The following is a 27,656-nucleotide window of genomic DNA, read 5'->3' on the forward strand; positions in this document are numbered from 1 at the left end:
GAGAATCATGACCCGAATGACAACCAGGCCTCCCGGCACCAATTACAACGGCTGAGTGAAGTACCATCAGAAAGTCTCATTGAGAATGTGAATGCAGCATTGAGAACGATCCCTACCAACACCATAACAGAAACCAATGAGCTGATCTACAACTCAGCATCAGTGATCCTTGAGATACTTGGCTATAAGAGCAACCATGAGACCCAATACCCACCATGGAAAAGACGGTTAGAGGCTAAAATCAAGGTAACAAGGAGGGAAGTGAGCCAACTGTCAGAGCTCCACAAGGGTACAATGAAAAGATCAGTACCCAGAAAGTACAGGCAGATGCCCATACCTGAAGCACTCGAGACTGCCAAACAGAGGCTCCAAGCCTTGTCCAGCCGCCTAAAGAGATACACAAGGGAGAATGAATCCAGAAGGATTAACCGGCTCTTCTCCACTCAACCAGCTAAGGTGTACTCTCAATGGCAGGGTAACAATAACAACAGAGCAGACCCACCAAGGCTGGAGACGGAACAATACTGGAAAGGCATATGGGAAAGGGAGGCGTCCCACAACAGCAATGCACAGTGGCTGATCTCTCTACGAGAGGACCACAGCAACCTCCCTGAGCAAGCCCCGGTAACCATCACTGTGACAGATGTTCAAGAAAGAGTCTCAGGTATGAAAAACTGGACAGCACCAGGGCCTGACATGATCCATGCCTACTGGCTAAAGAAACTCACTGCTCTCCATGAGCGAATGGCAGCCCAAATGAACCAGCTGCTACAAAGTGGGACTCACCCTGAATGGTTAACTGAAGGGCGGACAATCCTAATCCAGAAGGATCCATCAAAGGGTCCAGTCCCACCCAACTACCGACCAATAACCTGCCTCTCCACAACCTGGAAGCTCATGTCAGGCATCATAGCGGCCAAGATAAGCAAACACATGGATAAACACATGAGCACGGCACAGAAGGGTATCGGTGTAAATAGCAGAGGAGCCAAACACCAACTCCTCGTAGACCGCACAGTTGCCCGAGACTGCAAAACCCGACACACCAACCTGTGCATGGCTTGGATTGATTACAAGAAAGCCTATGACTCAATGCCGCATACTTGGATCATTGAATGCTTAGAGATGTATAACATCAACAGGACTCTGAGAGCCTTCATTGCAAACTCAATGAAGCTGTGGAAAACCACCCTTGAAGCCAACTGCAAACCACTTGCACAAGTGTCCATCAAATGTGGCATATACCAAGGAGATGCTCTGTCCCCGCTACTGTTCTGCATAGGCCTGAACCCCCTCAGCCAAATTATCAACAAGACTGGCTACGGATACAGACTCAAAAATGGGGCCAATATCAGTCACCTACTCTACATGGATGACATCAAGCTGTACGCCAAGTGTGAGCGAGACATCGACTCACTGATCCACACCACCAGGATCTACAGCACTGACATTGGGATGTCATTCGGACTAGAGAAATGTGGTCGGCTGGTCACAAAGAGGGGGAAGGTCATCCACACAGAAGGGGTCTCACTCCCAGAAGGAACAATAGCAGACATAGAGGACAGTTACAAGTACCTAGGTATACCACAAGCAAATGGCAACCTCGATGAGGTCACAAGGAAAGGAGCCACAGCTAAATACCTCCAACGAATAAGGCAAGTCCTGAGAAGCCAGCTCAATGGCAAGAACAAAATCCGTGCGATAAACAGCTATGCCTTGCCAGTAATCAGATACCCTGCTGGAATAATTAGCTGGCCAAAGGAGGAGATAAAAGCCACAGATATTAAGACCAGAAAGCTACTAACAATGCATGGAGGGTTCCATCCCAAATCCAGCACCCTGAGACTGTACACGAGCCGCAAGGAAGGAGGCAGAGGACTAGTGAGTGTGAGAACCACTGTCCAGGACGAAACAACTAAGATCCATAATACATCAGGGACAAAGCCTCAACAGACAATGTGCTCAGTGAATGTCTCAGACAACAGGGAACGGAGGTTGAGGTGCCAGAGATACCATCATGGGAGGACAAGCCCCTACATGGGATGTACCACCAGCAAATAACCCAAGTGGCTGATATCAGTAAATCCTACCAATGGCTGGAAAAAGCTGGACTCAAGGACAGCACAGAGGCCCTCATCCTGGCCGCCCAGGAACAGGCCCTAAACACCAGAGCAATAGAGGCCCAGATCTACCACACCAGACAAGACCCAAGGTGTAGGTTGTGCAAGGAGGCCCCTGAGACAATCCACATCACAGCAGGGTGCAAGATACTGGCAGGGAAAGCGTACATGGAGCGACATAACCAAGTGGCAGGCATAGTGTACAGAAACATCTGTGCAGAATATGGACTGGAAACCCCAAGATCAAAGTGGGAAACACCCCCAAAGGTGGTGGAGAACGCCAGAGCTAAGATCCTGTGGGACTTCCAGATCCAGACAGACAAAATGGTAATGGCGAACCAACCAGACATTGTCGTAGTGGATAAACATCAGAGGAAAGCCGTTGTGGTTGATGTAGCAATACCAAGTGATTGCAACATCAGGAAAAGGAGCACGAGAAACTGGAGAAATACCAGGGCCTCAGGGAAGAACTGGAGAGGGCCTGGAAGGTGAAGACCACAGTGGTGCCTGTGGTCATCGGGGCCCTCGGGGCAGTAACCCCCAAACTGGAGCAGTGGCTACAACAGATCCCAGGAACAACATCAGACATCTCAGTCCAGAAATGTGCAGTCCTTGGCACAGCCAAGATACTGCGCAGAACCCTCAAGCTCCCAGGCCTCTGGTAGAGGACCCGAGCTCAGAGGATAAGAACCACCCGCGGTGGGTGAGAAGGGAATTTTTTTTTTTTTTTTATATATATATATATATATATATATATATATAAAATTACTGAAATTCTAGGTGTTTATACTTGTTTTCCTAATTTGCTGCAACATTACTTCAAGATAAAAAATAACTTCACATTCAGTAGGGGGGCAATTTATCTAACCATTCTTTTGTACATTTCCTTTATTAGCATGTTTTAATCAAATTATTTAAAATCTGCTTACTTGCATTGCAAGAAAACCTCTGTTCTCCACAATGCAACCAGAAAGTATTCAGACCTCTTCAGTTTAGTTTTGTTAGCCAAAACTGATTGTTAAAACACTTTTCTTTAATCCACACGTTACATCTGAAAATGAAAAATAAAATCAACTTATGAATTTGGAGCGGAACACTCTTCTATATATGTTGACCTAACATATAGGTTAAATTGTGTGTGAACCTCGATCCCACTGGAAAGCGTTAAATCTGGAGAACGTTAACAACTAGCCATCTGGAAAAGTTGTGTGGTCTCTATTATCTAGAGAAAAGAGAAGAAGATCAGCCTTTGCTGGGGTACTCCACCATTTTCTTTTTAAACCAAAAGCATCTGAATTTGTCACACCAGGAGAAACAAACTTCTCTGATCTGTGAAAACACCAACACTAAAATAGATTTTAGAATAAGTCTCTAGTGTGTAAATGCAAAAAGAAAAAAGCAAAAGGGTGTGAATGATTTTCATTGTGCAGGAGATCACTGCAAACAAATTTGTACATTGCATTCAAAAATTATCACCAGCCACACAGACTACTAAAGAGCAGAAGCTCTTCCAGCCAACACCGGAGAGAAGCGAATCAGGAAGGCAAGAAATCAAGACAGCTTTCACTGACAATTCCTACAAATACTCATGGTGATAAAAAGGACAATGTAGCATTTTCTCATTTCATGAGTGGTGAGTATGCACTCAAACCAACTGTAAAAGTGGAGAAATAAGGACAGATTCACACCAGTTAATGACCTGAAGATAATGACTGTCATCATGGTTTGTTTCACTGCTCAGGGGTCATTTGAGTAAAACTCTGGCTCTAACATCTAAGGCTGAACCCTTTGCAACTGAAAAGCTTTCAAACCTATTACAAAATGTATCAAAACAAACTTGTCTGATATTATGTTTACAGACTTAATAACAGCCGATCAAACGTAAAAGCAGAACGTGTTTTTGTGCGATCCTTCAGTAGAAATCCATCACTCATTGCCCAGCAGGGCTTTTAGTTTAATTTGTTAGAGATAAAAAGATAAACCAATGGATAGTATCTTTAAATCTTAAATTCAAGACTTGGATATCCTTTTATTGTTTAGTTTGCGAGACTCACATGCTATAATCTGACGTCCAAACTCAAGTGCTTTAGCAGGAATATGTTTACAAAAAAAATAAAATCATCTCCTCCAAAGCTGGTGAGGAGTATTCATTTGCTTTCATTCCACCAGGATTATGCTCTTGTCCGTCCATATCCATATTTTACTTTATTGCCGCCGTCATTTTTCATGTCATGCAGTGAGAAATAAATACCTGGCTCTATGTTCTCCAGAGGCATCATCTATCCACTAACTTTGTCTGACATGTGGAGCTCAAAGAGGGCGTGCAGAGGGAGCTCCCGCTGAGATGAAACAAAACCAGTAAGAGAAGTGAAAATGAATCAAAACATGTATTTTGTGGATCGTGTAACTAAAATCTAGAGCTGACCAGTAATAACAACTGTGAGGACGTGGATGGGGAGAAACCCTTCAGAGACGGACAATGTGTCTGTTCAAACAGCGACCTCTTTCACAGCAAGTACAATCTGGTCCATCACTAAACTAATAAATTCAGTTTTAAGGTTACCACTCCAAATCCCTTTTTTTTGTAGCGATTCTTTCGAAAGTTCGTATTGAATTTAAGATGGCAATGCCACATGGTGAGTATAGAATCACAGTAGTGCATTAAGACGACCTTCTGAATTTCAAACAGCATCGGAGTAGGAAAGACAAGAGACTGAGGTGACTTCGAACATGGCTACAAAAAAAATAACAGTGTACTGACTGTACAGTGTAGTTAGTCTTTTCTCTTTGAGTAGATTGCATATTTGAGTGTTTAAGTCGTGCTCCAGTAAAAACAAGTTGAGGCCTTTGGTTTGTGCATCTGGTATGAATGAAGCTGGCATATCACAGGGTTGGCTGGCTCGTCCGTTATTCAACATTTTCTATCTATAGTGCTGCGCTTTAATACTTGAGGCCAGTTTTCAATTATTTAAGGGTAAAGCAGAGGTAATATCACCTCGGATTAATATGGGTGTTCTTGTGAAGAATTTGGATGGGCTTGAGTCTCTTCAATGAAGAATGGTTGCAGTTTGTCTCAATATAGACACGGAAAATCAGAAAACATCCCTTATGGATATGATTTGTGGAAATAATATGATCCCACTGACAAATAATTCAAATCACAAAAAGATATTTTCATATTAAACAAAGAAATTATCACAAATAGTCAATATTTATGATTTAATGTCTTTCACATATTGTCAAGTAGTTTTATTTGTAACACTTTCTTCTTTGTTGAACATGAAAATCTTCTTTTGTAAAGAAAAGAAAAAAGTTTTGATTAAGATGACAGTGCTACAGAAAGCCAAAGGACAGATCCAGGCAAGATGCGAGAGGTAGTACTGTAAGCAGATAAGCTTTCTTAGCTTTGTAAGACACTATTCAGCTGCAGATGCACAGCCAGACAGACTGACACTAAGAGCCTGATCCCTGATCCTAAAACCTCATCTCCCCTTTGGCCTTCTGGCCACCCTTATCTCTATCCCCATCTCCATTTCACTTTCTTATTCCACAGCCCTAAAGCCCTCCATACACACACACACACACACATACACACACGCATAGACGCACACACACGACAGTACACCAGGACCCCGAAGACTACATCTCAAGCCCAAAGCATTCTCTAAAGCCAATCCCTGAGTTGACGAAATCGAGCGTAAGGCGTGATTGATGAGACGGATTGGAGGCAATGCTGCAGAGAGGGAGAAGTGAGACCGAAGATCTCGCTACTCTCCCACGCCACCGCCGCTACCCCTCTGATGACATCACAACGGACAGAGACCTTCAAGCTGGGACTGCGATTAAGTACGATTAGTTTTGTCTGGGGTTGACAGATCCCGGTGGATTTTCAACTACAGAAGAGTTTTTTTGGGAGTTGTAAGTTGGAGAGAAGAAAAGAAAAAAAAAAGACAGAAATAATAAGAGAATAGATTTTTTTGTTGTTTTGTTTCGTTGTTGTGGACAACAGCACAACCAATCTGTTGATTATGCCAGCATGAGCCAGGGATATTTTTGTTCTTGGTAATGAAAAGATCATGCTCTCTGAGATTGCACATTTAGAAAACACCTCAACACATTTCCACTACTTTTACTAAATTGTTACACCTGTAAAACCTGACAGAAACCAACAGTTAAATATCTACATTTAGTAGTTCAAATTATTCGAATTGGCTTGTGAGATCATTGATGTTAAAAAGTTTGTATTTTTTTATTTATTTATTTTTTTGCAACCCAATCTTCAAGGCAAAGCAGCTGTTCTAACCTTTTACTTTAGTTCACCCAGCTAATTTTTTAAAGCAGATTAAAGAGACAGACAAGCCATGATCAAAGTGGTTACTTATATTTACTGCTGTATAAAAACAAAAATGCAGAAATAAGGCATAAAAGCTCAGTCAAATTAAGGGCGTGAACAGGGAAGTAACATGTTCTGGTTTTTCAAAGATCTTGTTAAGTTCCTAGCTGAAGGGCTGCAACACAAATGGTTTGGATTTGTACAAGATGTTCTGTGCATGCAGCTCCTAAAACAAGTAACTGTTATCAAAACAAAAAGCAAATTCAAAGTGTAAAAATGGAGATACATTTCAGTAAGTGGTTAAATGTTAAACCCCAAAACTGGGGGATATGCAAAAAGCATGATTTGATCAAAGTGCATGTATTCCTCGTGTATTTTTTGTTGGAACATGAACACATTTCTATAGTCCAATCTCAAACACCAAATATCCCTTTGTGTCATGCTATGATTCTCTTCCTGAAGCTCTAACACTGAAGCTGGATCTGTATAATGTAAATGAGGCTGTACTGTTTGTTTTTTATTGTTGCACAATCAATGCAATCATGTTGGCTTACTGAGTCCACATTCATTTTTACCCTTTCAGTACAATTCATTCAGAAGTAAACACTTTAGATTTATATAATTACAATAATAAACATTTACTGCGTAAAAGAAAACTGCTGAAACACTTGGTTTGTGGTAAAAAAAAACAAAAAAACATTGTGATACTGTTGATCGTCTTTTATTGTGTAACACAAATACATGATAAAAAAAATTTGTTAAATTGAGTTGAATTAATAAATGTCAGATTGTTTCATTATGCAAAATAGATTTTGAATTTAAAATTCAATTAATTTGCTTTGTTTGGGGGCTTTTGTTAGGCCGGGTCATTTTTGACCCGTAGGACAAGGGGAGTAAACAGAATATTAGGATCATGCGGGGGTTAATGTCGCTGAAGCTACCATAACATCTCTGGTGCAAAGAAAGAGAAAATATACACTTAAAGATAGTCTGTTTTTTTTGTTATTCTTAATCTTAATTTTGTTAAATACTGAAAGTGTCTTGATTTGAACTCCACAATAAACGCCTTAATTTGATGATATTATGAGAGTGAAGTTAGAAAACTTCTTAAAAATCTAGCAAACTTTTGGGTGAAGGACAAGGAGGAACATGGCCCTCAGACAGTACTCTCTTATTTTTTTTTGTTTATTTATTTTTTTTTTTTTGTAATATCAATAAATGGCTTAATTCTGTGTTCTGTAGCCCAGAGTCAACAAGACATCAATATGAGACCATGAGCAGACTAGCAATTTCTACAGCTGGCACTGTGGGGGAATGAACAACAAATTCCAATTTCTCTGTTTCTGACACACTGCAAAGCAGTTCTGGGAGATTTCCCTGCAATCGTTTTCCTACCACCACACTCAAACTGCTGGAGGTGGTTGAAAGTGGAGGCAGGTGGTGCAGAGCTCTGGCTAGCCACACAAATCAAGGATAACAGAGAGATTGTACTCAACCTTTCTGTTCACCCAAAACATGATGAGGTTTTTCACTGTCTCGGTGGTCAGAAGCACAGTGGATATCTTTAGAAGTTTCTTTTTTTTTTTAAGTCTGAACAACATACCCTGTTTTCCCTTCCACGCAACCACATAAAGAGAGACTTTCATCTCTCTTAACACTGCAGCAACTATGCCGACAGAGTCAAAGTGCTGACTCGTTGGCCTCCTCCGCCAATGCCGCTCCGCTGTCGACCAAGCATGTCCTGATAAATAAAGCAACAAATGTAATGGAAAGAGAAAACAAGGGAAAGGCAGGAGGACAGAGGCGGCGAGAGAGCTATAATTAGTAGGTGATTAACGAGCAGGCATTAGACAAGTCCCACACCATTGATCGTGATGTTGTGCAATGCTGCTGTAGTGAAAACATGCTGGCCTTAGGAGAAAGGGGTACGAGTTCACAACTCCACATTCACACACGTCCAACCACACAGGCAAACAAAAGGGTATGATGTGTTCTGCAGCAAGAACAAGTGGTCATTATTGGAAATGATGAAGATGTAAAGCGCATCGTGAGCGACCCGACAACCACTCGGAAACTCAAAAGATTTTATTTTTGAAAGGACACTAAAAAAACGGTACCATCTTTTATGTTACCCTGCACAAGTATTTATAGTTTCTGGGCGCTTTTTTTTTTACCTCACAGCCATAAGCCTCAAAGAATTAGTGCATAACTGAGAAAGGGAAAGACAATGCTTCACGGCTTTAAACAGTTTTTACAAACAAAAATTTGAAAATGAGGCAGCAGCAAAGTTAATACTTAGAACTACCTTTCAGGGTCTCCAACCCACTTTCCTTATCTAGAGACTCTGATAAGACCAAAAACCTGAAAGTTGGCGTTCTGTGTTGTTGGACAAATTATGTCACAAGATCTTTTTTCTTCTGACGTTGAGCTGGAAACAATAGGTTGTTAGGCTGGCATTTTTCAAATAAATAAACCTCTCTATCATTGCAACAGCATCTGTAAGCAAATCCTCAAATAAGTGTGAAAATAAAAATAACACGTGAGACGATGTTTTTTCAGCCTAATGAAAGGCCATGGTAAATAGTTGTTTTATTTTAGGTGCTACTAGATGCAGTTAGTCAGCACAGAGCTCACCTCTGCTCACCACCTTGACACCATCATATCGCGGCAGCAGTGCAGCCTCGGGCCACGCAGGCCTCGATCTTAATGCCGGTGGTATGCTATGTATTACATTAGTGTTATAAAAACAATAAATATCACCCTGACAAACGACAAAAAAATATTTCTGCAGACAGGGAGGAATTCCTCCCATCATGTAAGTAGTCCTGCGTTGTTTTCTTACCGCTGGCATCTGTAGAGTGAATGTTGTATACATAAAGTATCTCTTTTTTCTAATGTCTGTAGGCGTGGGTTGAATGATGTGTCAGAGATGTTAATGAGCCATGTGTTTACTTCAAACTTGCAACTCATAGGCAGAAACCAAAACCAAAGTGCTTGCATTGTCACTATTTTCTCATGAATTTGGGGTTTCTATCTTTTTTTCTCCTTCGTTGCTCTGCCAACTTCCTCATACATTCATCATGGCGCGTCAGAAATACATTAAGGTTTGTGGTTGCAAAATGATATGTGAAATGTTCAAGCAGATGTGAGTACTTTTGCAAATAACTAAATATTATTAAAATTATTATGGCCTGTCATTACTATTCTGATACATTTCAGGCATGTAACTACGACCCCCTCCGTTTTACATTTGAAACTAAATTTCAATTCTGTCCATACTACACTTATGTCTGCAACCCCTACAGCTTCCTCTCCTCTCACGCCATTCTGACTCATCACTACCTTCCACTCGACACAAGCCAAACCTCAAACTCTACTGTCACTGGCTGCACCGAAGGAGAGGTACAGCCAGAGGAAAAATGCTGATGAAGGCAATAAGAGGTGAGTGCCTCCCATTCTGTCATTCTTTCACACTTCAGAGCTGGTCAGGTGCCAACACCGGTGTACTCTACAGTACGGTTGGGCAGGCACAGAGTGTTGGTCCGTCACGCATCTTATTCCGTCCTTGCCCCTTTTCTCACTCTGCCAAGCTAATGATGATGACAACATCGGAGCACTTAAGAACTTGGTACAGAGTTAGCCGAGTAAAGAAATAGGCTTTCATTAAGGTACAAATAGCTGCAGAAAAGTTTGAGACACAACAATTTAATTACCTTGTCATTGTTGTAGTAGCCCAGACTCTCACCATCAAATCTCACCCATCTTCTTTGAAAAACACAATTTCTGCAAAGAGAGATGCAAAGATTAGGAGCGGGAGGGGGAGGGCAGGGGGATAAACCCAATTTGAGAGAATCATGAAAAGTGAAAGCTAACCCCTTTGGTGTGAAGACAGTAAGCTACTAATCTCCTCTGCACAGGTACTCATATTTTATCATGAGTGCCACTGATCCATTAGTGTCAAAAGTCGTATCAACAGCTGTCAATTATCTTAATCAAAATAAATGGCTGCATTGAGTCTGAATATTCAAGGGCAGTGTGCCAAAGCCATGCAAATCAGGTGCTGAAAGAGACTATAAGAGGCAAATAAATGATTGATAGCTTGGCTTCACAGTAACACTGATGTATGCAGTGCCACAAGCCTGAAAATGAAATCTAGTTTTGCCAAGAAAGCCAAACTGAGTAGAAGCAAAAGAAGGCCTGCATCTCAAAACCACAAGGTTCACTCCCACCTTCCTTCCTTTGTCTAATATTAGACTCATGCAAATTTGATAGAGCAGCTTCACATGTCTGTCCGTGGAGCCATTTGTCAGTTCAGCATATTTAAAGGATCAAGACACATGGAGTATAAGAGACCCTGAGGAGGATGAACACTCAATCTTTCATCTGAGACTTACAGAGGCATCGGGAGAAATCAACTGTCAAGCTGCTATGCTTGAGCTACCGCCGCAAAAATCAGAGGCATGCGAGGACCGTCACCAACGGTGTGCCTAATAAATACAATATTTCGACATTCTCTGGCTTTTCAATTACAAAATCATTGTAAACCATTTATTTAGAATCAAACTTAATCTATGTCGTGATGTAGAGTCCTGGGGCCTCATGCATAAAGTGTGCGTGCGCACAAAAAAATGTGCTGCAGCCATGCAAACTCTTTCTGTGGACAATATCACACTACAAAGCGTCAAAACTCACCTAAATACCCTGAAATCTGACTACATTCAATGTTATTTAGACCAAGAAGTTTCAAACCTGATGTTTATTTATGATTTTCATATTTTATTGTTTAAACGTAAATGATGAAACTGATTCGCATTTTTCCTCAGACAATAACCTTAACACAAAATAAAGAAATTTTAAATGAAAGGATGTGAAAACCTCACCCACATGTAAATTGTACTTTTCCTCTTTATGAGTTTTTGTCTCAAAAATGTAACGCGTTGGTCTGTGCGCCAAAGTGCATGAAATGCATCTAAGGGGCAATTTCATTCTGACTGAAAAAGAAAAGAGTATTGGATCAGCAGATTACCTGCAGACAGATTTGATTAATTCTAAGGTGATAAAGGTGAGTATAATCACACGTATTCAAGTAGCTGCGTAACGTTTGGAGCGAATAGTGGAGCGCTTTGGCTCTGATGGAGAACATCACCAATGGAAGCATTCAGAGGGAGAAATTGATCATAGTGATCAGCTGGGAAATGTCGATGATGGTTTATGAGTGTTCAGATTAGACCAGACTGATCATCCCGGAGCTCTGAGCAAAACTTAAAGAAGGGAGCCGTGTGGTACTGGTACCGGTCCAGCTGCAGTCATCCTTCAGTGGAGCCGCCCGCTTTGTGATTGCGCCTTTATGGACAGAAAGCATCTCTATTCTGTAAATGTACAACTTATGCACATGATTCTACTATTTGGAATAAACGTCCATTTTACCCACTCAAAGAACTCTCTGTCTTTAAATCCTGCCTGGAAGCGCTACTGTTCAAACAGGCATTTGCACAATCTCTTGTTTTATTTTCTTTGGATTTTTTTCTTCTCTTTAAAATGTATTATTTTTATTTCTGTGCAGTGACCTTATGTGTCTTGAAAGCACCTTTTAAATAAAATATATAGCTGTTATTATTAAATATAAATATTTATACTGCTACAAAGAAGGACATTGCCATGGTTACTGCTTCACGCGGTGGCAGACTTCCTGTATTTAGATTAATTTACATAATATGTCAATTAAATACATATTATGTATTTATGGGTGGCAACAGGGCGGATCAGCTGCAGCGCTCCATTCCCGGACATTAGAATTTATAAAGAAAATGTGGGCAGCCTTTGTTCGTGCGCACGGCTTTACGCACCCGAACTTTTTTTGTGCACAGCACTTTTCAAAATGTTCCATACGCCAAGTTTTAGTGTGAAAACTGCGCACTCTTTCATGCATGAGGCCCCGGAGGTTTTGAGTCAAGTCAGTGGTTTAACTGCCACTGCTGCTATACTGCTGGTCATACCTGAAAACAAAACTCTCAAGAGAAACTGCATTCACAGCTCTTGGTGTGATAAGAAATGTGATAAGATATGAACTTACTGAAGTATAAAAATGTGACTTTGTAATGCTACCGAATGCCTACACAGTTCTGAAGCGGAACAGCTCTTTGCTTTGCAGATGGTCACAAACCTTGTGAGGCTGGCTCTCCATGTTAGTTCTCCTTTTCATGAAACTTCTCTGTTAAGCCTCAGATTGACAGAATGGATATTTCTGCAGAATTAGTCTTAATGTCTATGTAGTCACTAAGCAGTCCAGTTCTACCATGCACTTGTTTACAGGATGTGAGATGAGGTCATAGGCTTATCACCGTTTTCTATTGTTTTCTTTGTGGTTCCCAAGTCATAGCTGTTTTCACTATAGACTGTCTATTAAGAATTAATGTTTTCATGTAGGTCAGAATTAATCACAGTCAGGTTTGTTGAACTATTTAGTCACATAGAAAAAAAAATGTTTTCTGTAGTTCTATCCGCCACATTAATATTTGCAAAGAGTATGGGCATTTGAGAATGCAAACAAACAAAAAAATAAAACATTTTTGCATTCTGCCTTGTCAGTGTGCAACAAATAAACAGGCATGAATAAAGAGCAGGAGCTCATAGCACATGCTCATGATTTAAGGCTGTAATTTGTCACAGGGACAGTGTCAAACACATGAAAAATGGAGGGAGGCAATACATTCTACATGGATAAGAAGGGCTTTAAAACTCAGGACAAAACATCATTCGTAAATACAAATTGATTCTGGAGTAGGTTGTAGTGAGTTCCCGCTTCATACCATTCATTGCTGTTGTGCCTTTTGTGCATCGTGTTAGAAAGAGCTGCTCAGTTAAGCGAATAGACAGTTGGTTACATAGAAACATGAACAAATTTCCTCCCCTAAATATAAAATGCATCAGTTGGGACTTTTTGGCCAATTCCTATTTGAAATTTACAGTATTTGAAATGTATTAAAAAATGCTCGGCTTTTGTTTAGGTTTATTGCATCTGTAAACTTTGATAATATTGACTTTTAACTTTGCACATATGTCTCACAGAATAAGATGCATCATATGTTCCAATTGTATTTAGTGCTACATATAAATAAGCACTTGTAAAGTGAGCTGTGAAGGGTTTGCAAGGGCAGCAAAAAAAAGAAAAAGAAAAAGCATCAGTAACTTTCTACACCCACACGTGTCAACGTAATGTGTTTTTTAAAGAACTGCGGTGGCTTGAAGTTAAAAAAGAAAAAAAAAACAATTAAAGTAAAGATCAAATTTATCAATTTTCACCAATTGTCAAATTTGTCAGCTGGTTTATCCTTATTTAAAAGCCTGTTGCACCATGGCCAATTCCTTCCCTATTTCACTTTGAACAAGATGGAGTGAGGGAAGCTGCAGGGCAACAGGCAGAAGCTAGCATTCTAACTCACCCCTGAGGTGACAACTTGTCCAGCCAGCCCACTTTGATGGCTTGTTTGGGAGCCCCGTAGAAGCAAGCGTATGGCGAGATTTCGGGCTCTGTGCTTTCTGTGACAATCCCTCGAGAATTTGGAGACTCCGTGTAGAGGTCGCAGTCCACCATGATCATGGACTCGTCTTCGGGGCCAGGGGTCGCCAAACCAACCGGGGCAGTGTCAGGGCTCATGGGAAAAGCTGTGTCCGGACTGGCCCGAGGTAGCATGCTGGCACACATGCTCACGGTCGAGTATCCGTCTGCGTCTGGGACAGCTGGAGGATTCTCTTTTTCTTTGGATTTTTTTCTGCAAGAGCACATATGACATGATGTAACCTGACTTTATAGCACTCTGTGTCTGTGTAGTCTCTCAAAGCATGGAAAATGATCTAATCACAACACGTGAAATACATTAGAACTGGTGATGTTGGTCTATGTTGGTCTCATGGACGAAAATAAACAATAACAAAAAAGTAATACTCAAGTGTAAACATCTAGTGACTGGCTGCTTTTCAAAACAAAATTAATTTCTTACCTGAAGAGTCAGGAAGTTTCTGGCTCAACAAAAATAAAAGATAATTACCTCTTATCCTTGTTGTAGAGCTACATAATTAGCTAATAAGCACAGGGAATGCAACGTTGATCCTCACATCTAAATTTCTGCAAGGTTAATCACTGAATTTCCTAAAATATTGAAATAATCATTTGCTAAGCATTAATGAGAGGCAGGAAGTGATGTATACTCCACTTACCACTGACTATTTTTCTTATTCATATCGCAAAAAAATGGTGAAATTAATGTTTTAACTGCTCACACGCACAGTTCCTCACACTGAAACAAACAGCTGGTACTTTATTACATTAAAACGACAAACTTTATCTATCTTATAAGGAAACTAGCAAACAATTGTACAGCGGAAGGAAAATATGTTTTATAACTAAAAATCGTAAATGCGTGGAATGTATTTATATTCATGTGAACCCGCTGAAGAGCGGCCATGTTTTGGCAGGTTTTTATACTGCGATAAAGGTATAAATGGATGTTGACTCTCTGTTTGCTCATTAGGCGGCAGGCAAGTTTTGCACTGGATTCTGATTCATCCTACACTATTAAGATGCAGATTTCATAGATCATTTTTATTGATGCTGCAATTATATATTGCTGACGTATATAAGCAATACATAAGATCTAAATGAAAAACGATGAACTTTGTGGCTGTGAAGTGCAGAACAATGTGAAAATCTCACACGGTGTGAATTTCAGGCATTTTAACAGCATTCTCGTGCTGGAAGCAGGGAAGGCGGCTTCTCCTTTCCACAGCTTGCAGCTTGTGAAAGCGCCACCACATCAGCATACACACCTCTTTCTCTTCTGTTTCATCCTGGCCTTGAAGCCCTTCTGCAGCTCGTCTTTGGCCCCTTTTTCCTACAGAGAGCAGCAGAGATTAGCATCGGACGAAAAGAACGCGTCCATCTTCCAGCAGGGCACCCTTATCAAGTCGGTGCCCTAAACTATGTTAACTTTAGTAGCAGGGTGACATTTCAATTAACCTCAGGGGGCACACTGAAACGAGCACAGTTTGTGTTCACGGGTGACATCATTAACACTGCGAAGGGAAGTTCGGTGTGAGTGTGGCTGAAACAGCAGAGATGCTGCTGAAGATCTGAGAAACACTGGTTCCTCTTTGCTGAGCTGCTCGTCTCTCGTCCACGAGTGGGAGTGTGCGTCGTCTTACCGGAGCCGAGCCGGGCTTGTTGTACAGGAATATTTCTCCGTAGGGAGCGATGGGCGTCAAGGTTCTTTGAAGTGGAGCTAAAAAGGAGACAGAAACAACACAAAGGTGTCTTTGTCAAAGAGTTGGAAATTTGAAGAAAAAGAAAAAAAAAACATGGTGTGAAGGCCTAAAATGTGGAGCTTGAAAGTGAAGAGCTTAACCGGATTGTTCCGGTTGAATTTCAAATCACTTAGATGTTATAGGGCTCTTTCATTTAACCAACTCATTGATCTGAGTAAACGTCTTAGCCCTTGATCCATCCAGGCACAAACCAATTAATTTTTTTTTTTCCCCCTTTATGCTTCAGCGTGCCTATCTCTCCGCCTCGGCCCTCTTCTTTGCACTAATGGGAGTCTGATCCTCCTCGGACTGTCTCAAACGAACAGCTTCGCTGCCAAGACTGTCTTCTCCGTCTTTTGTTCCTGCAGGAACTGTGGTGGAAAGCGAGGATGAAGAAGAAGAAGAGAGAGAGACTCAAACCAGACACTATTAGTCTGGAGACCTGGAGCTACAGCGCGTAGGCCGCTTCCCGTCACCGTGAAAAATGACACGGCTCCCTCCTGAGGATTGCGAAGGCCAGAAGTTGTCGCCACAGGGCCAGACATACACACACAGAGAGACATCGGCGGATGGACAGATACGCTTTGAGACTTCACAAAGATTGAATCACCCTCAGACACTTAAAGACGCCTTGAGACAAAACAAAGATATAAAAGGGTAGAGGGCCAAATGAAAAGACTGCCACACAAATGGTGATGTTTTTAACATCTAGCAGAAAGTTTCTTTCTACAATCATCCTCGCTATTACAGAAGAGCACGTGGGGCAAGTAGTGCGTTTTGCAAGCTGTATGAAGAGGTCAGAATGCTGGATGATGGACTGCACGCCGATTCTGCAACCCTCTCCACGGAGAAGCTTGGTGGGCAGATAGCGACCATCAATCACCTTCTATCAGCCGACCTTCAGGCCACTCATGGCTCTCTCTGAGGGGCCCCGCAGACGCCACTGCACTCTATTGCTGTCTGTTCCCCTCTACTGTTTTCTCAGAGGCTTTTTGTCTGCTATGTGCCGTTGTTTCTCTCAGAGGCTTCTTTATCTGCTTTTGACCAGACTTTGTTCAGCAGCAGTCTGGGCAACCTCGACGCCGCTATCAGGCTCGGAGTTGGTAAAAAGATGAGTCAAGTCAGGGACACGCAGGTCACGCTGCAATTAACACTTTTTTTTTTAGACACCCCCTATACTGAGAGAGAAGGTTAGAGAATTAAACAAAGTGTCTATTTTTATTGTTTAGTTGTTTGCTGAAACATGTTAACTGCACCAGAGCTGTCACTGCAGCTGCAGTATCCTGGGACATTGGAAAAACTATGACATGGGTCTAAATTGGATCAAAACAAAAGGAATTTTGTTGACCACCAGTTCACCTATTAATATAGGTGAACAGGTTCACTGGGATCAAGGGCATGGATTTCAGCTTTTTGCTGCATCGAGTCTGGGTAAATTAGTAAGTTAGTTTAGCTGTGAAGTCATTCTCATCATTTTTTTTTTATATGGTAGATAAATTTGTCTTTTATAACTCTCACCTGTGATCATGACCGAAAGAACAAGATATGTCACCCGGAGCTGTGATGTTTTCAGGCATAGTTAGTCAAGAGTTTTTAATAGATCTGAACATGTATTTTTCTTGGATTAAACATATTGAAACAAGTTGTTTTTTTTCTTTTTGTTTGATCTTGGGTTATCTAAGAAAGTAAACCAACATGAATTCCTCCGAAGTTGTCTACTATCAACTTTACCTCAAATTCCTAGTCTGCATTTTTCAACTTGGGTTATTACTTTTAAAATGTTTTTTCATGACAACACTGATTTTTTTTTTTTTTTTTATGTACATTACAGTACTACCACCTCTATCAGCACACCATCGTTCTTTTAAAAACATGAAACCTTTTATTTCAGTGATCCATTATACTTTTGTTATATCTGTTTGTGTTTTAATAATATTGCCAGTGATTAAATTTTGTTCTTCCTTTTGGCACACCATTCCCAGCTTTCCCAGAAAAAAACAAAACAAAACAAAAGAAAAAAAAAAGAGGATTATCTGATCTGTCTGGCAACGATCTGACACAAAGCAATTGGAATTTAATTCACACTGTTATCCATTTGCACTGAGGACAGATTTCCTTTCATCTCCAGGATAAACATTCATTAGTGATCTCTTAGAAATTCTCAGCACAGAAATTCCAAGACACCATCTTCTGCTACTCCTGAAATTAATGAGAATTTCTGTCTAGATTTGCAACCTTGTTTTTAATAGTCTTTCGGTAGTACTGGCGAGAATCAGAATAGATGGGATGAAACGATCTCGACAGCGTGACTCTTGATGTTTTCTCATTTTCTCTTGCACTTACACGCTATGATCGATTGAAAGTGGAAACGCAACACAACGCACTCTTTGAACAAAACACTGATACCGCTCTGTGCCGACAGCTTTAAAAGCCGTTCACTTTTCTTTCAAAACCCTGGAAAACACAACTTTCTTATGATTTCCTTTGTTATGACTTCCTCCCTTGCTATGACATGTTTGCACCACAAATACACTTCAGATTTACAGTATTTTCAGAAAACTACCCAAGCTGTAAATATAAATGTAGAGTCAGACATTTGCGATTTTGTATGTGTGCCACTTACAAAATCGCACAAGGACTTAAGCTGGGCTGAGGGGCATCAGGGCTGCTGGAGAAAAACACTAAACAAAACACATGAGCTGTTTTGGAGAGGTGTCGAAGGACAAGGTGCAAAAATTAAATACCTGCATGCCTCCAGCTATGCATTTTTACTGAATATATCCTTCTCTGAGACAGCACTGCACTTTTTTTTTCTTTTTTGTGAATCTCATCATGGAATGAACTCTTCAAACGTGCTCCACGAGAATCATATGTCAAATAACATCTTCCTTTCTTGACTATAAGTTAGGTGGATTTTTACTTGCTAGTTGAGACTCGGGCTCCCCAGGTCCCTGCTCTGGGACATATTTGGCTTCTTCTCCTCCTCGGTCTCTCTCAGCCTGCTTTGCATCCATCTCGTCCTTGTTCCTTCCAACCCTCTCCACTGTCTCGCCTTCCTGTCTATTCTCTCTGCCTATTTTGCTCCACATGGACAAAAGTTGGCAAAACATCGCCTGCCAAGAGACTACAGAGTTAGAGTAAAAGTTACCAATAACAAGAAAGTAGATAGAACAGATAAAATCTGTGTCAGAGCACAGATTGGGTGGGGGGAAAAAATGATCAGGAGAGTGATAAATATCGTTAAATAACACCCTATGAAGGCTTACATGTTTAAAGCCGTTGTGTGATAAGATCCTGTGAAAGAAAAGCATTATTCAGTCCAGTCTTTCCCCGGCTGGGGGATTGGCTGAGCAAGCCGGATAAAGTCGGCACGTTAGAGACTCGGAAACATATGTGCTCTGCTTGCACTACGAGCCTGTGTGTTGCTACCAAAGTTAAACAACTTCTGAAAAACTTCGGAGAGCCGTGCGACAGGAACATATACCAAGGCCTCCCCGAGGAAGGAGATATGAGAGAGCATATGCCCGGCGAGATGAGCGCTTGAAACCGGGGTGTCGGCTTCTCCCGCGACACAGCCTTCGAAAACACCCCCGCCGCACCCACGCTCTACCCTTGGCTCTTCTCCCCCGCTTTCATTCGGGCAAACAACAGCACCGCTGACTCCGCCGCCGTATGAAATATTCATAGCCGAGATAAAGGGGATGTCGCCGAAAGTCTGTGGATACCTTTCTGTATGCCGTTTGCACCAGTGGGACGCTCTGAGCCGGTTAGGTGTTCAGGGCTGGTTGTTTGTGCGCTCCTGAGGAGGAAGCAGAATCAGTGGATTAGAACCAACAGTGGAGCACGTGGGAGAAATAGTTAACGCCATGTAAGCATAAAGACCTTCAGAGATGAGGAAAGTTTCACAATTCAAAGGTCCAAATAAAGTACAGAGTGAAGGGCGTTCGTTTCTGTGGAATACATAATTGTACTCCTCCGGTTCCCCATGAGTGTACGTCTGAAAGCGATTAACCAGTATCAAGTACAAGCATCTTATTCTGAAGAAACCCTTCAATGTGGCCTGAATAAAATAATTTTTGTACAAATTTTAGAGCAAACTTCTTTCAGAGAGAAGTAAAACACAACCCATCCTGCTATCAGAAGTGCTCGATGCATTTGCTGCCTCCAGCAGTAGCACGACAAGTTTTTAGGTTTTGGGTATATAACTTTTTTCACGTATCACTGTTTACTCAGATTATCTTTGATTAAAATTTAACTTCGTCATCTAAAGTACTTTTGCTCAGTGACTGTTCCTGGGCTTGTAGCAACACAGGAAGCCATGATTTCAAACACCGTGACTTGTAGTTCATTTGAGGCATTTCTGCTGGCACGCTGTCTCAGGTTTTGGTAAAGAGACATGTTCAAACATGTTCCCTGAAGAAATATACAGTTTGTTATCAGAGGACAGCAAGAGATTATTATTGTACTACAAAATTGTAAAAAGGAAAAGCATAGGTTTTTTTTGTTTGTTTCTTTTTTTACATATGCATATGCATGCACACACAGACACACACAATACGCAAACTGTGATTTTTGTCAACGTTAGCACTGAAGTTTTCTTACAAATCTTAATTCTAAAACTAGAAGCTTGTTTCTGTTTATATGCGTCAAAAGTCTAGTAATTGAGGAAAACGGTGCATATCAATTAAAAGGGAAAACTGACTATGCAGTAACTATATCTTAAATCTTAAAGACCTCGATTGATTTAAAGAAAAAGATCAAATAGAATCCTCAAGTTGCTTCAAAATGTCTGGCTGTTCTGGTTTTGCTCTCAGACTTCTGGTCTGTAGTTTGTCTTGATACTCCTGACCAGCCTTTCCTATGCTAAGTTGTGCTACAATCCTCTGTCTTAAACAGCAGGGTTCTTTTATTGCAATGTCTAAATTAGCTTTCATATGTCAGTCTTTTCACATATTGTATGGCTATGAACTTTAAGGTTTAAATGCCAAACGAGACCTGCAGAGGCTGAGACGCAACTCTGAGCTCACAAGGAGTAAGATTGTTGCTATTAAGGGATCATCAACAGGAAAAGTTGCGGTTTCAATCTGAACTCGATGCCGTTCTTTGCTGGAATTACTGGGCAAAAACCACTTTGTGGGTAAGGTCAGTATCAGATTCTAATAGGACGATAAGCTTGGGTAAAACCATCACAATTTAAAATGTGTTGAGATATTTGTGCAGAAATGCAAAGCAAAAATATCTTGTATTTAAAAACAACACAAAAGCAACAGCTACGTCTACTGCTGCTAAAATAACATTTTGGTTATTTATATATTGTCTTTTTGATTTTTATGCACAGACCAAAGCAAAAATAAAGAACAAAACCATATGAAATTTAACACCATTTTTTAGTCTCAGTTTTGCAGAATATTACATCTTTTTTGCTTGATCTGATCTTTAGATCAGATCAGCACAAACATCCTTCGCTGGTTCGTTTCATTTTAGTCATGCTGCTCCTTCAGGTGAGCCAGTAGGGATGGGAAATGAGAACTAAAAACCTCACTAAGTTTTTGTAGCATTTATTACAATGATGATAAAAACTATTTGCCAGTCGTTTTTTTCCCCATTAATCTGATAATCATTAAGTTTCGAGATTTGGTGCTGCAACTCTGCTGCTATACAGCATAAAATAACTGCATTCAATTGCATCTTAAGCATGTTTTTGTGGTTGGCAACAGATAGCATAGAGATTATCAGAGTACTCATGGGTTCACTAATTCTTTTTTTTTGCTGATAGCCATAAAATAAGGAAAACTGATCATCCCTACTAGCTAATCTGCGGCTCAACAGACATATTACCTTAATGAGAATGATGGATGGAGCCGTTTTAACTCAACACCATTACTGGCTATGTTTTTCTCAACCATAGTATGACATTTTACAATAACAGGTCAACACTGCACTTCTCTATGCTTGATACAGCTGGGGAAACTCCTGGCACCTTTACCTTTTCATGCATCAGTCTAGTAATCACCTCTTACTCTCTGCCAAAAGCAAAACTTTCTGAGCTGGGACTCATGCATTTGTGCATATTTTATTTTTAAACCTATTTTTACAGTGGGTGGGCTGTAATAACTGGCTTAGTAGAGCCATTGAGGTTCTGGCATTGGTAGTAATAATTTGCAGGAATGCAGCAGATGATTCTCAACTAATTAATGCTGCGGCTGCAATTAATTTCTTAAACCCCCACTGTGTAAATGTGTACACTGAGTAAAGCAAAAACGTTCTAGATGACTCGTCTAATGAGCATGATGTGTGTGTAAATGCTACAGTGAGTCTACAAAAAGAGAATCAAACTTTATTAACCCTGCAGCTATACTTTTTAAGTTAAAAAGCAGTACCTGTCCAGGGACGCAGCAGCAGGTTCACTGGGGATCTCAGGAACAGGCCGGTGCCTTAACCGGTAGGAGCGGGTGAGCCGAGGACCTGCTGGTTGTGCCTCGTAAATTGAGTTTTCCACCATTTCACCATAAAAATCCTCTTGGTCTTCGGCTAGCACTGGATGGAGAGCATCAGTAGCAGAGGGCAGGGAGTCAAAGTTTGACTGACACTGTTCTTCTGAAGAGGCCTCGAAATCAGACGGCGTTTCCGAGGTGGGAAGCGACTCATTGCTGCTACTCGAGAGCATGGAGGTAGGAGCGCAGGGACATGAGGACACAGATGTCTGTGTAAGTTGGAGGTTACGTGGGGCAGGCACCGGTGGAATAATATGTCGGCGATCTGGCTGGTTCTCATAACCTGGTGTTAGTCCTGCACCCGCAGGCAAAGTCTGACTCCCTTCCACATTATAGCCCCTATTCTCCTTTGGTTGGTTATGTTGACAGGACATCACCCTGCTTCGGTCTTTACGGAAAATGTGTCTTGGGAATAACGGTGGCTTCTTTTGATTTCCATCACTCTCCGGAGCATCCTGCTCACTTTCACCTTTCTCTCCACCCTTCTGCTTCAGCCCTTGCGCCTCTAAACTCCAGAGGATTCGTTTACGGTGGCCGGTTGGTAGCACATGAAGCTCCAGCAGTCGCTCATCTGTGAGTCCTCTGCAGTCTTCTACAACCTGATATCCAGCCTTCTGGAAAAAGGTGATGTACTGCGACAAGCGAAGTGTCATCAGCCACTCCTCAATATTGTATCGAGACTCTCGAGGCTCCAACATGGTGCTCTAGTCCCACGTCTGAAGCTTTAGCCAGCTTCCAGTTAGAACAAGGAGTCTACCTTCACACTGTGGAGACACACAAGAAAACATCAACAGATAGGAAATACATTTTTTTTTCTTGTTAATGTGTAATTAAAATAAAAGGTACCACAAAGGGGATATAACACTAACTGACCAAACCAGGTTTTATGGTGCACAGAAGTTCTGCAGCTGTAAATTAAATTGTGGGGCTTGTAAAAGTATCTTTCTGCAAGAACAAAATTGTATCTAATCTAAACCAACATAAAAAGTCTGATACACACCAACAGTTCAATTTCTTGTCATGCTTAATCGGTCTGTAACCAGAGCTAAGAGGTTTTCCGCTTGACAATCTTAACAAGGGAATGACCAGAGACATTTGTTTTGATTGTGGTAATTTTCAAGCCTCCCGTTCAACATTTTTAGCTGAACAGGTTCATGAAATTCAGCTTTTTTAGTGTAAATAATTCCAAGTCCAGCTTACTTTGAAAGCAAAGGGACTTCAGCAGAAGACTGAATGAATACGTCTGATTCTTTTGAACTTTCTCCCTTAATATATGTTGTATTTTGTTTAATCTCATTGGAAAAATACAGTAAATAATACAGGCTGGTTGGCAAGCTGTTGAAATAAAGGCAAAATTATGTTGTAAAAAGGAACTTTGTATCATTACAAAAGGATATGCTGTGAAAAACTCATGCAGACCAAGTCCAAACAAAAAGAATGAAAATGCCTCGGTTCTTGCATCTCAACTTTTAGCTTCTGTGCAAACAAACAACTTTTATGTCAAAAATAAAATGACAATGTCAAAGTTGGTTTCACACTTTATTCTGACTCGAGGCAGTTGGAACAAGAAATAGTTTGGAGCATCACTGCGTCCAACCACAAAATAGTACGTCACGGGCAGAGAGTAAATTGTTGACTTGTTTCTGTTTTGGGGTTTTTTTTTTGCTCAGTTTTTAATCAGATATTTTCAAGTCATGTTCAGTACTAACGCAACAATGACAAACAAAGCCAAGTCAGAGTCATGTACAACCAGCAAACAGACCTACATTTACAACACCTTTGGAGAGCAGCAGGAAGCAGCAATAGCTCTGATGAAACAGCAGCTGACGTCAAAACTTAAGCTTTACCAGAACGAACCGGCACGTTTTCTTCTTCTTTGCTGATACGCTAACCCCTGTGGAGAAAAAAAAAAAAAAAAGAAACAGCTAAGCTTTGCAGCAGAACTGTGGCCTCTCACCATCTAGATTTTACACACATACACTTGAAACTCACAGGGAGATGCGTAAACATCAGCTTCATAATATATCCACTTCTCTTTTAGGTTATAGAGCTGCCACTCACAATGGACCTGTACCGCTACTTCTGCTTTTAAGAAACATTCTTCGGGCGCTCACAAATTCTCTCTGAAAGGATGTCTCAAACAGTGAACAGAAACTTGCTTCCAGTTAGCTTCCTTGTGAAAGCAAAATAAGATTATTACAATCGTAAAACTGCATACGATTTTAAAAATCGCATACAGGTTTGCAGGTGCACTGTCAACTGCAACTGCAACAAGTTGCATCCATGCAACTGCAATAAAAGCTGCAAGTGACTGTGTGAGAATAAGCTGGATTCAAGTGTTTGGAGGTAGCCTAGGATTGTAGCAGTTTTACCAGTAAGGGACACACCAGTCCGGTTTAGAGAGACAACTACCCACAGAAGATTCTAAACCGCATTAATAAAGATCAGGCAGAGAAGTCTTATTCTGCAGATACGCTAAATGTTATCAAAGCCACACATCAGCTGCAGAGAGAAGAAAAAGGAGAAAAAGAGAACTCAATCAGCTAGGTTTGCACATACCTCCTGAGTATGAAGACATCTTTGGCACACAAAAAAATGCAACTTTCAGACACAACAGGGGTATTTAAAAAATGGCCTGTATCTATAAAACAAGCTACAGTGCTTTCAGATCAAGTAACACACTCATATAACCTGAGTACATAAAAAAACTGTTTTTAAATTATGCTTTCTTTTATTAAGAGGGGAAAAAAATATGCTTCAGTTCCGGGACCTTTGGTTGATTTCTGAGCATGCTAAGGTGTTGCTACAGCATTTTACTTCCAGACTTTGACGTCATTCCAAAACGCTGATTTTTTTTTTTTTTTTAAGCCATTCAAATGGGGACGTGGTAATGTGCTTTGCATCATGTTCCTGCTGCAAGACCAAGCTTCAGGCCCCAAACCAATAGTCAGGCTGTTTGTTTTTTTTTTTCTGAAATGTTTCAGCAGAGAACAGAATTCACGATTCAATCCATCATGGCAAGTCATAAAGGTTCTGCAGATTTTGGTCCGCAAGGTTATTTTTCCCTCGAACCCTCTCAAGGATGTTATTTTTGCCTAATCTCAGTCTGACTGTTGAACACAAGTGGTGTAAGGGCACGCGTTGTGTCTTGGCTTCAGGCCCTTAAACACTTTATGTTCACAGAATGAATACGACTTAAATGTGTAATTCTCAACCTGGGCTCACAACTCCGAAAAGCAAATGCAATTCCAAGCAGAGTTCGAGGTCTCACTGGTGACATTACAGTTTCCCAGACAACCAAAAGCGACGATGAGGAAAGCAGACCGCACAAAAACTTTGCATCTGCAGTGACAGCTTTCACTGAGCCTAATAACTCATCTGACATGAAGATGAGATTAAACGTTACAATGAAAAGAGGGAAATCAGCTAAAGCAAAGCAAAAAGTAAAACAAGCTGAACGTAGCATTCAATCAGCCCCGAGCGGCAATGAAATCTTTACAGCAGTACACACTGACATTGTGTCAAAGTCAATAATCCCACATGATGTTTTACCCAACATGGGCATTCAAGTACAACCTGTGCACTGTATGTACTATGCGAAACACCATAAAAATATTAACGTTTTCCTTTTCTGCAATCAAATGTCTGCAGACTTTTTTCAAAAAACAAGTGGTTTCATTGCTTGATAATAATAATATTTTATTGACTAAATCAAACCAGATCTCCAGGAAATTGTAGACCAGCTAAGTTTAAAATGCCAGATCATAATTCTAAAACAACAAAACATTATGTATCAAATAATATTTAAATGTTGTTTTTCTTGTTTTACATGCATTAAAAAATAAAAATAATTTTAAAAAATTCTAAAAAAGAGTAATGACCTGAGTTAGATTGATCTCAACTGAGGCAAGTGAGGCCTGCAGAATTGTTCTGGGGTCTCCTGTGACGTCCCAGAAGAGCAGGTTTACCGCCACTTCTTGTCTTCTCCACTTCTGAATAGTTCTCAGTGTGCACCAAAATCTCCAAAAACGCCTCGATAATCCTCTCCAGATTGATAAATGATCCCAGCTTTGCTCGCTTTTGGCCTACTTCGTGCTGTCAAGCAGGTTACATTCAACTGCTTTCTTGATTCTGCTGACTTGAGGAGTAAAGTTCATACCTGGATATGGCAGATGAAACTGAAACAAGTGTTTCAAATGAGCTGGTTAATCACAGATAACTGATGATTTAACAGGGACAAAGGATTGCATTTTTAGTTAGTAGGGCTAGTTTTCTCAATCATGCTATTAGAAAATAGCATTTTGTATTTACCTTGACAACTTGAAACACAACTATCCAATGGAAAGCCTGCAAGTACTGTTACTATTGGACGGTTCAGCCACTGCATGAGTCACTGAAGGTTTGCCCGCGAGCACGCGCGCCCATGCACGCGCACAAACACAAAACGCAGCTTTCTGTGCATCCCTTTGAACAAAGTCCACCCTGTGTTTTCTTCCTCGTTTGAGAGGAACATTACCCGAGCGTGTTTCACATGAAGCTCAGGCGCCCCCCAAAACCTCAAGACTTTCTCCAACATCCCAAAGCTGCTTAAAACTCGAGTGAAATAGATTATTAATTAGATTAATAGCCCTAGCGGTACGCTCAGGTTTTTTTTTTTTTTTTTTTTTTAATTGAGCAACCCACGTGTGGTGCTGCTAAGCCCCGGTTTCACTTCAGGATGAACGGGTCTTCACGCCGAAAAATATCACGTAAAATGTCAACCTGTTTAAAACGCCGCTAAACGCGAGCCAGTCCAGAATTCACATCATACGTCACTGCTTACGTCCTCTCTTTTAACGCGTACGTAAAAGAAGCTAATCTGTTTTCTGCTAAATGTGGCGCATTCAGCCCGGTGTTGATACGGTTTTTTTTGTTTGTTTGTTTTTTTTCGCGTGTGTGTGCAGCTGGGTCAGAAAAGCTTACCTGCAACTTAAGAACAGAAAGTAACTTCCGGCATTTTATCCGCACACCTTTACTTCCCTCGAGTCTTTTTTTTCTAATAACGTTCCGTTTCAACCCAGTGTACAAGTCACTCGGCTGTTTCCGTCATTGAATAAAACGAGCTCCACGCCCATCAGGGAACCTGCCCCCTTAACTCCCAATACAATAATAAAAAAAAAGAAGAAGAAGAAGTCATCAGTGTTTATTGTGACGCTTAGCAGCTGTTAAGATGAGCCAGTGTAAGGACGTGATAAATTGTCTTTATTGTTGTAGAAAATGGGAAAATCTCGTTGTTCAGAGCTGCACAGGAATGTGTGAGGTTTCTCTGGGTGTACCGGCCGGCATGCCTCTGCTTGATCCCGATGCTGCAGGCTATGGATTCAGCACAGACAGGAATGCAGCCGGCAACACGTCCCACTGACACACTGC

The 27,656-nt window shown here is 40.9% G+C and overlaps 1 protein-coding gene across 4 annotated transcripts in view; it reads right to left on the bottom strand.

Annotated features, from left to right (window-relative positions):
* The window catches only part of arap2 (ArfGAP with RhoGAP domain, ankyrin repeat and PH domain 2), a 130,900-nt gene extending 103,597 nt beyond the window's left edge, over positions 1 to 27,303 (bottom strand). For 2 of the 4 annotated variants that reach the window (XM_055060299.1, XM_055060296.1), the window contains exons 1-8: positions 27,210 to 27,303; positions 24,014 to 24,141; positions 22,134 to 23,011; positions 19,479 to 19,552; positions 15,655 to 15,731; positions 15,280 to 15,344; positions 13,896 to 14,225; positions 10,167 to 10,236 (exon numbers count right to left, since the gene is read on the bottom strand). In XM_055060299.1, coding sequence (XP_054916274.1) covers positions 10,167 to 10,236; positions 13,896 to 14,225; positions 15,280 to 15,344; positions 15,655 to 15,731; positions 19,479 to 19,552; positions 22,134 to 22,945 — 1,428 coding nt within the window. In that variant the 5' untranslated portion in view covers positions 22,946 to 23,011; positions 24,014 to 24,141; positions 27,210 to 27,303. Of the gene's footprint in view, positions 1 to 10,166; positions 10,237 to 13,895; positions 14,226 to 15,279; positions 15,345 to 15,654; positions 15,732 to 19,478; positions 19,553 to 22,133; positions 23,012 to 24,013; positions 24,142 to 26,128; positions 26,163 to 27,209 lie in introns of those variants that run through there. The other 2 variants (XM_055060297.1, XM_055060298.1) reach the window with 2 other exon arrangements.
* Positions 27,304 to 27,656: the final 353 nt, after the last annotated feature.

Source organism: Poeciliopsis prolifica, unplaced genomic scaffold (genome assembly GCF_027474105.1).
Source record: "Poeciliopsis prolifica strain line A6 unplaced genomic scaffold, Auburn_PproV2 SCAFFOLD058, whole genome shotgun sequence".
Taxonomy (NCBI): domain Eukaryota; kingdom Metazoa; phylum Chordata; class Actinopteri; order Cyprinodontiformes; family Poeciliidae; genus Poeciliopsis; species Poeciliopsis prolifica.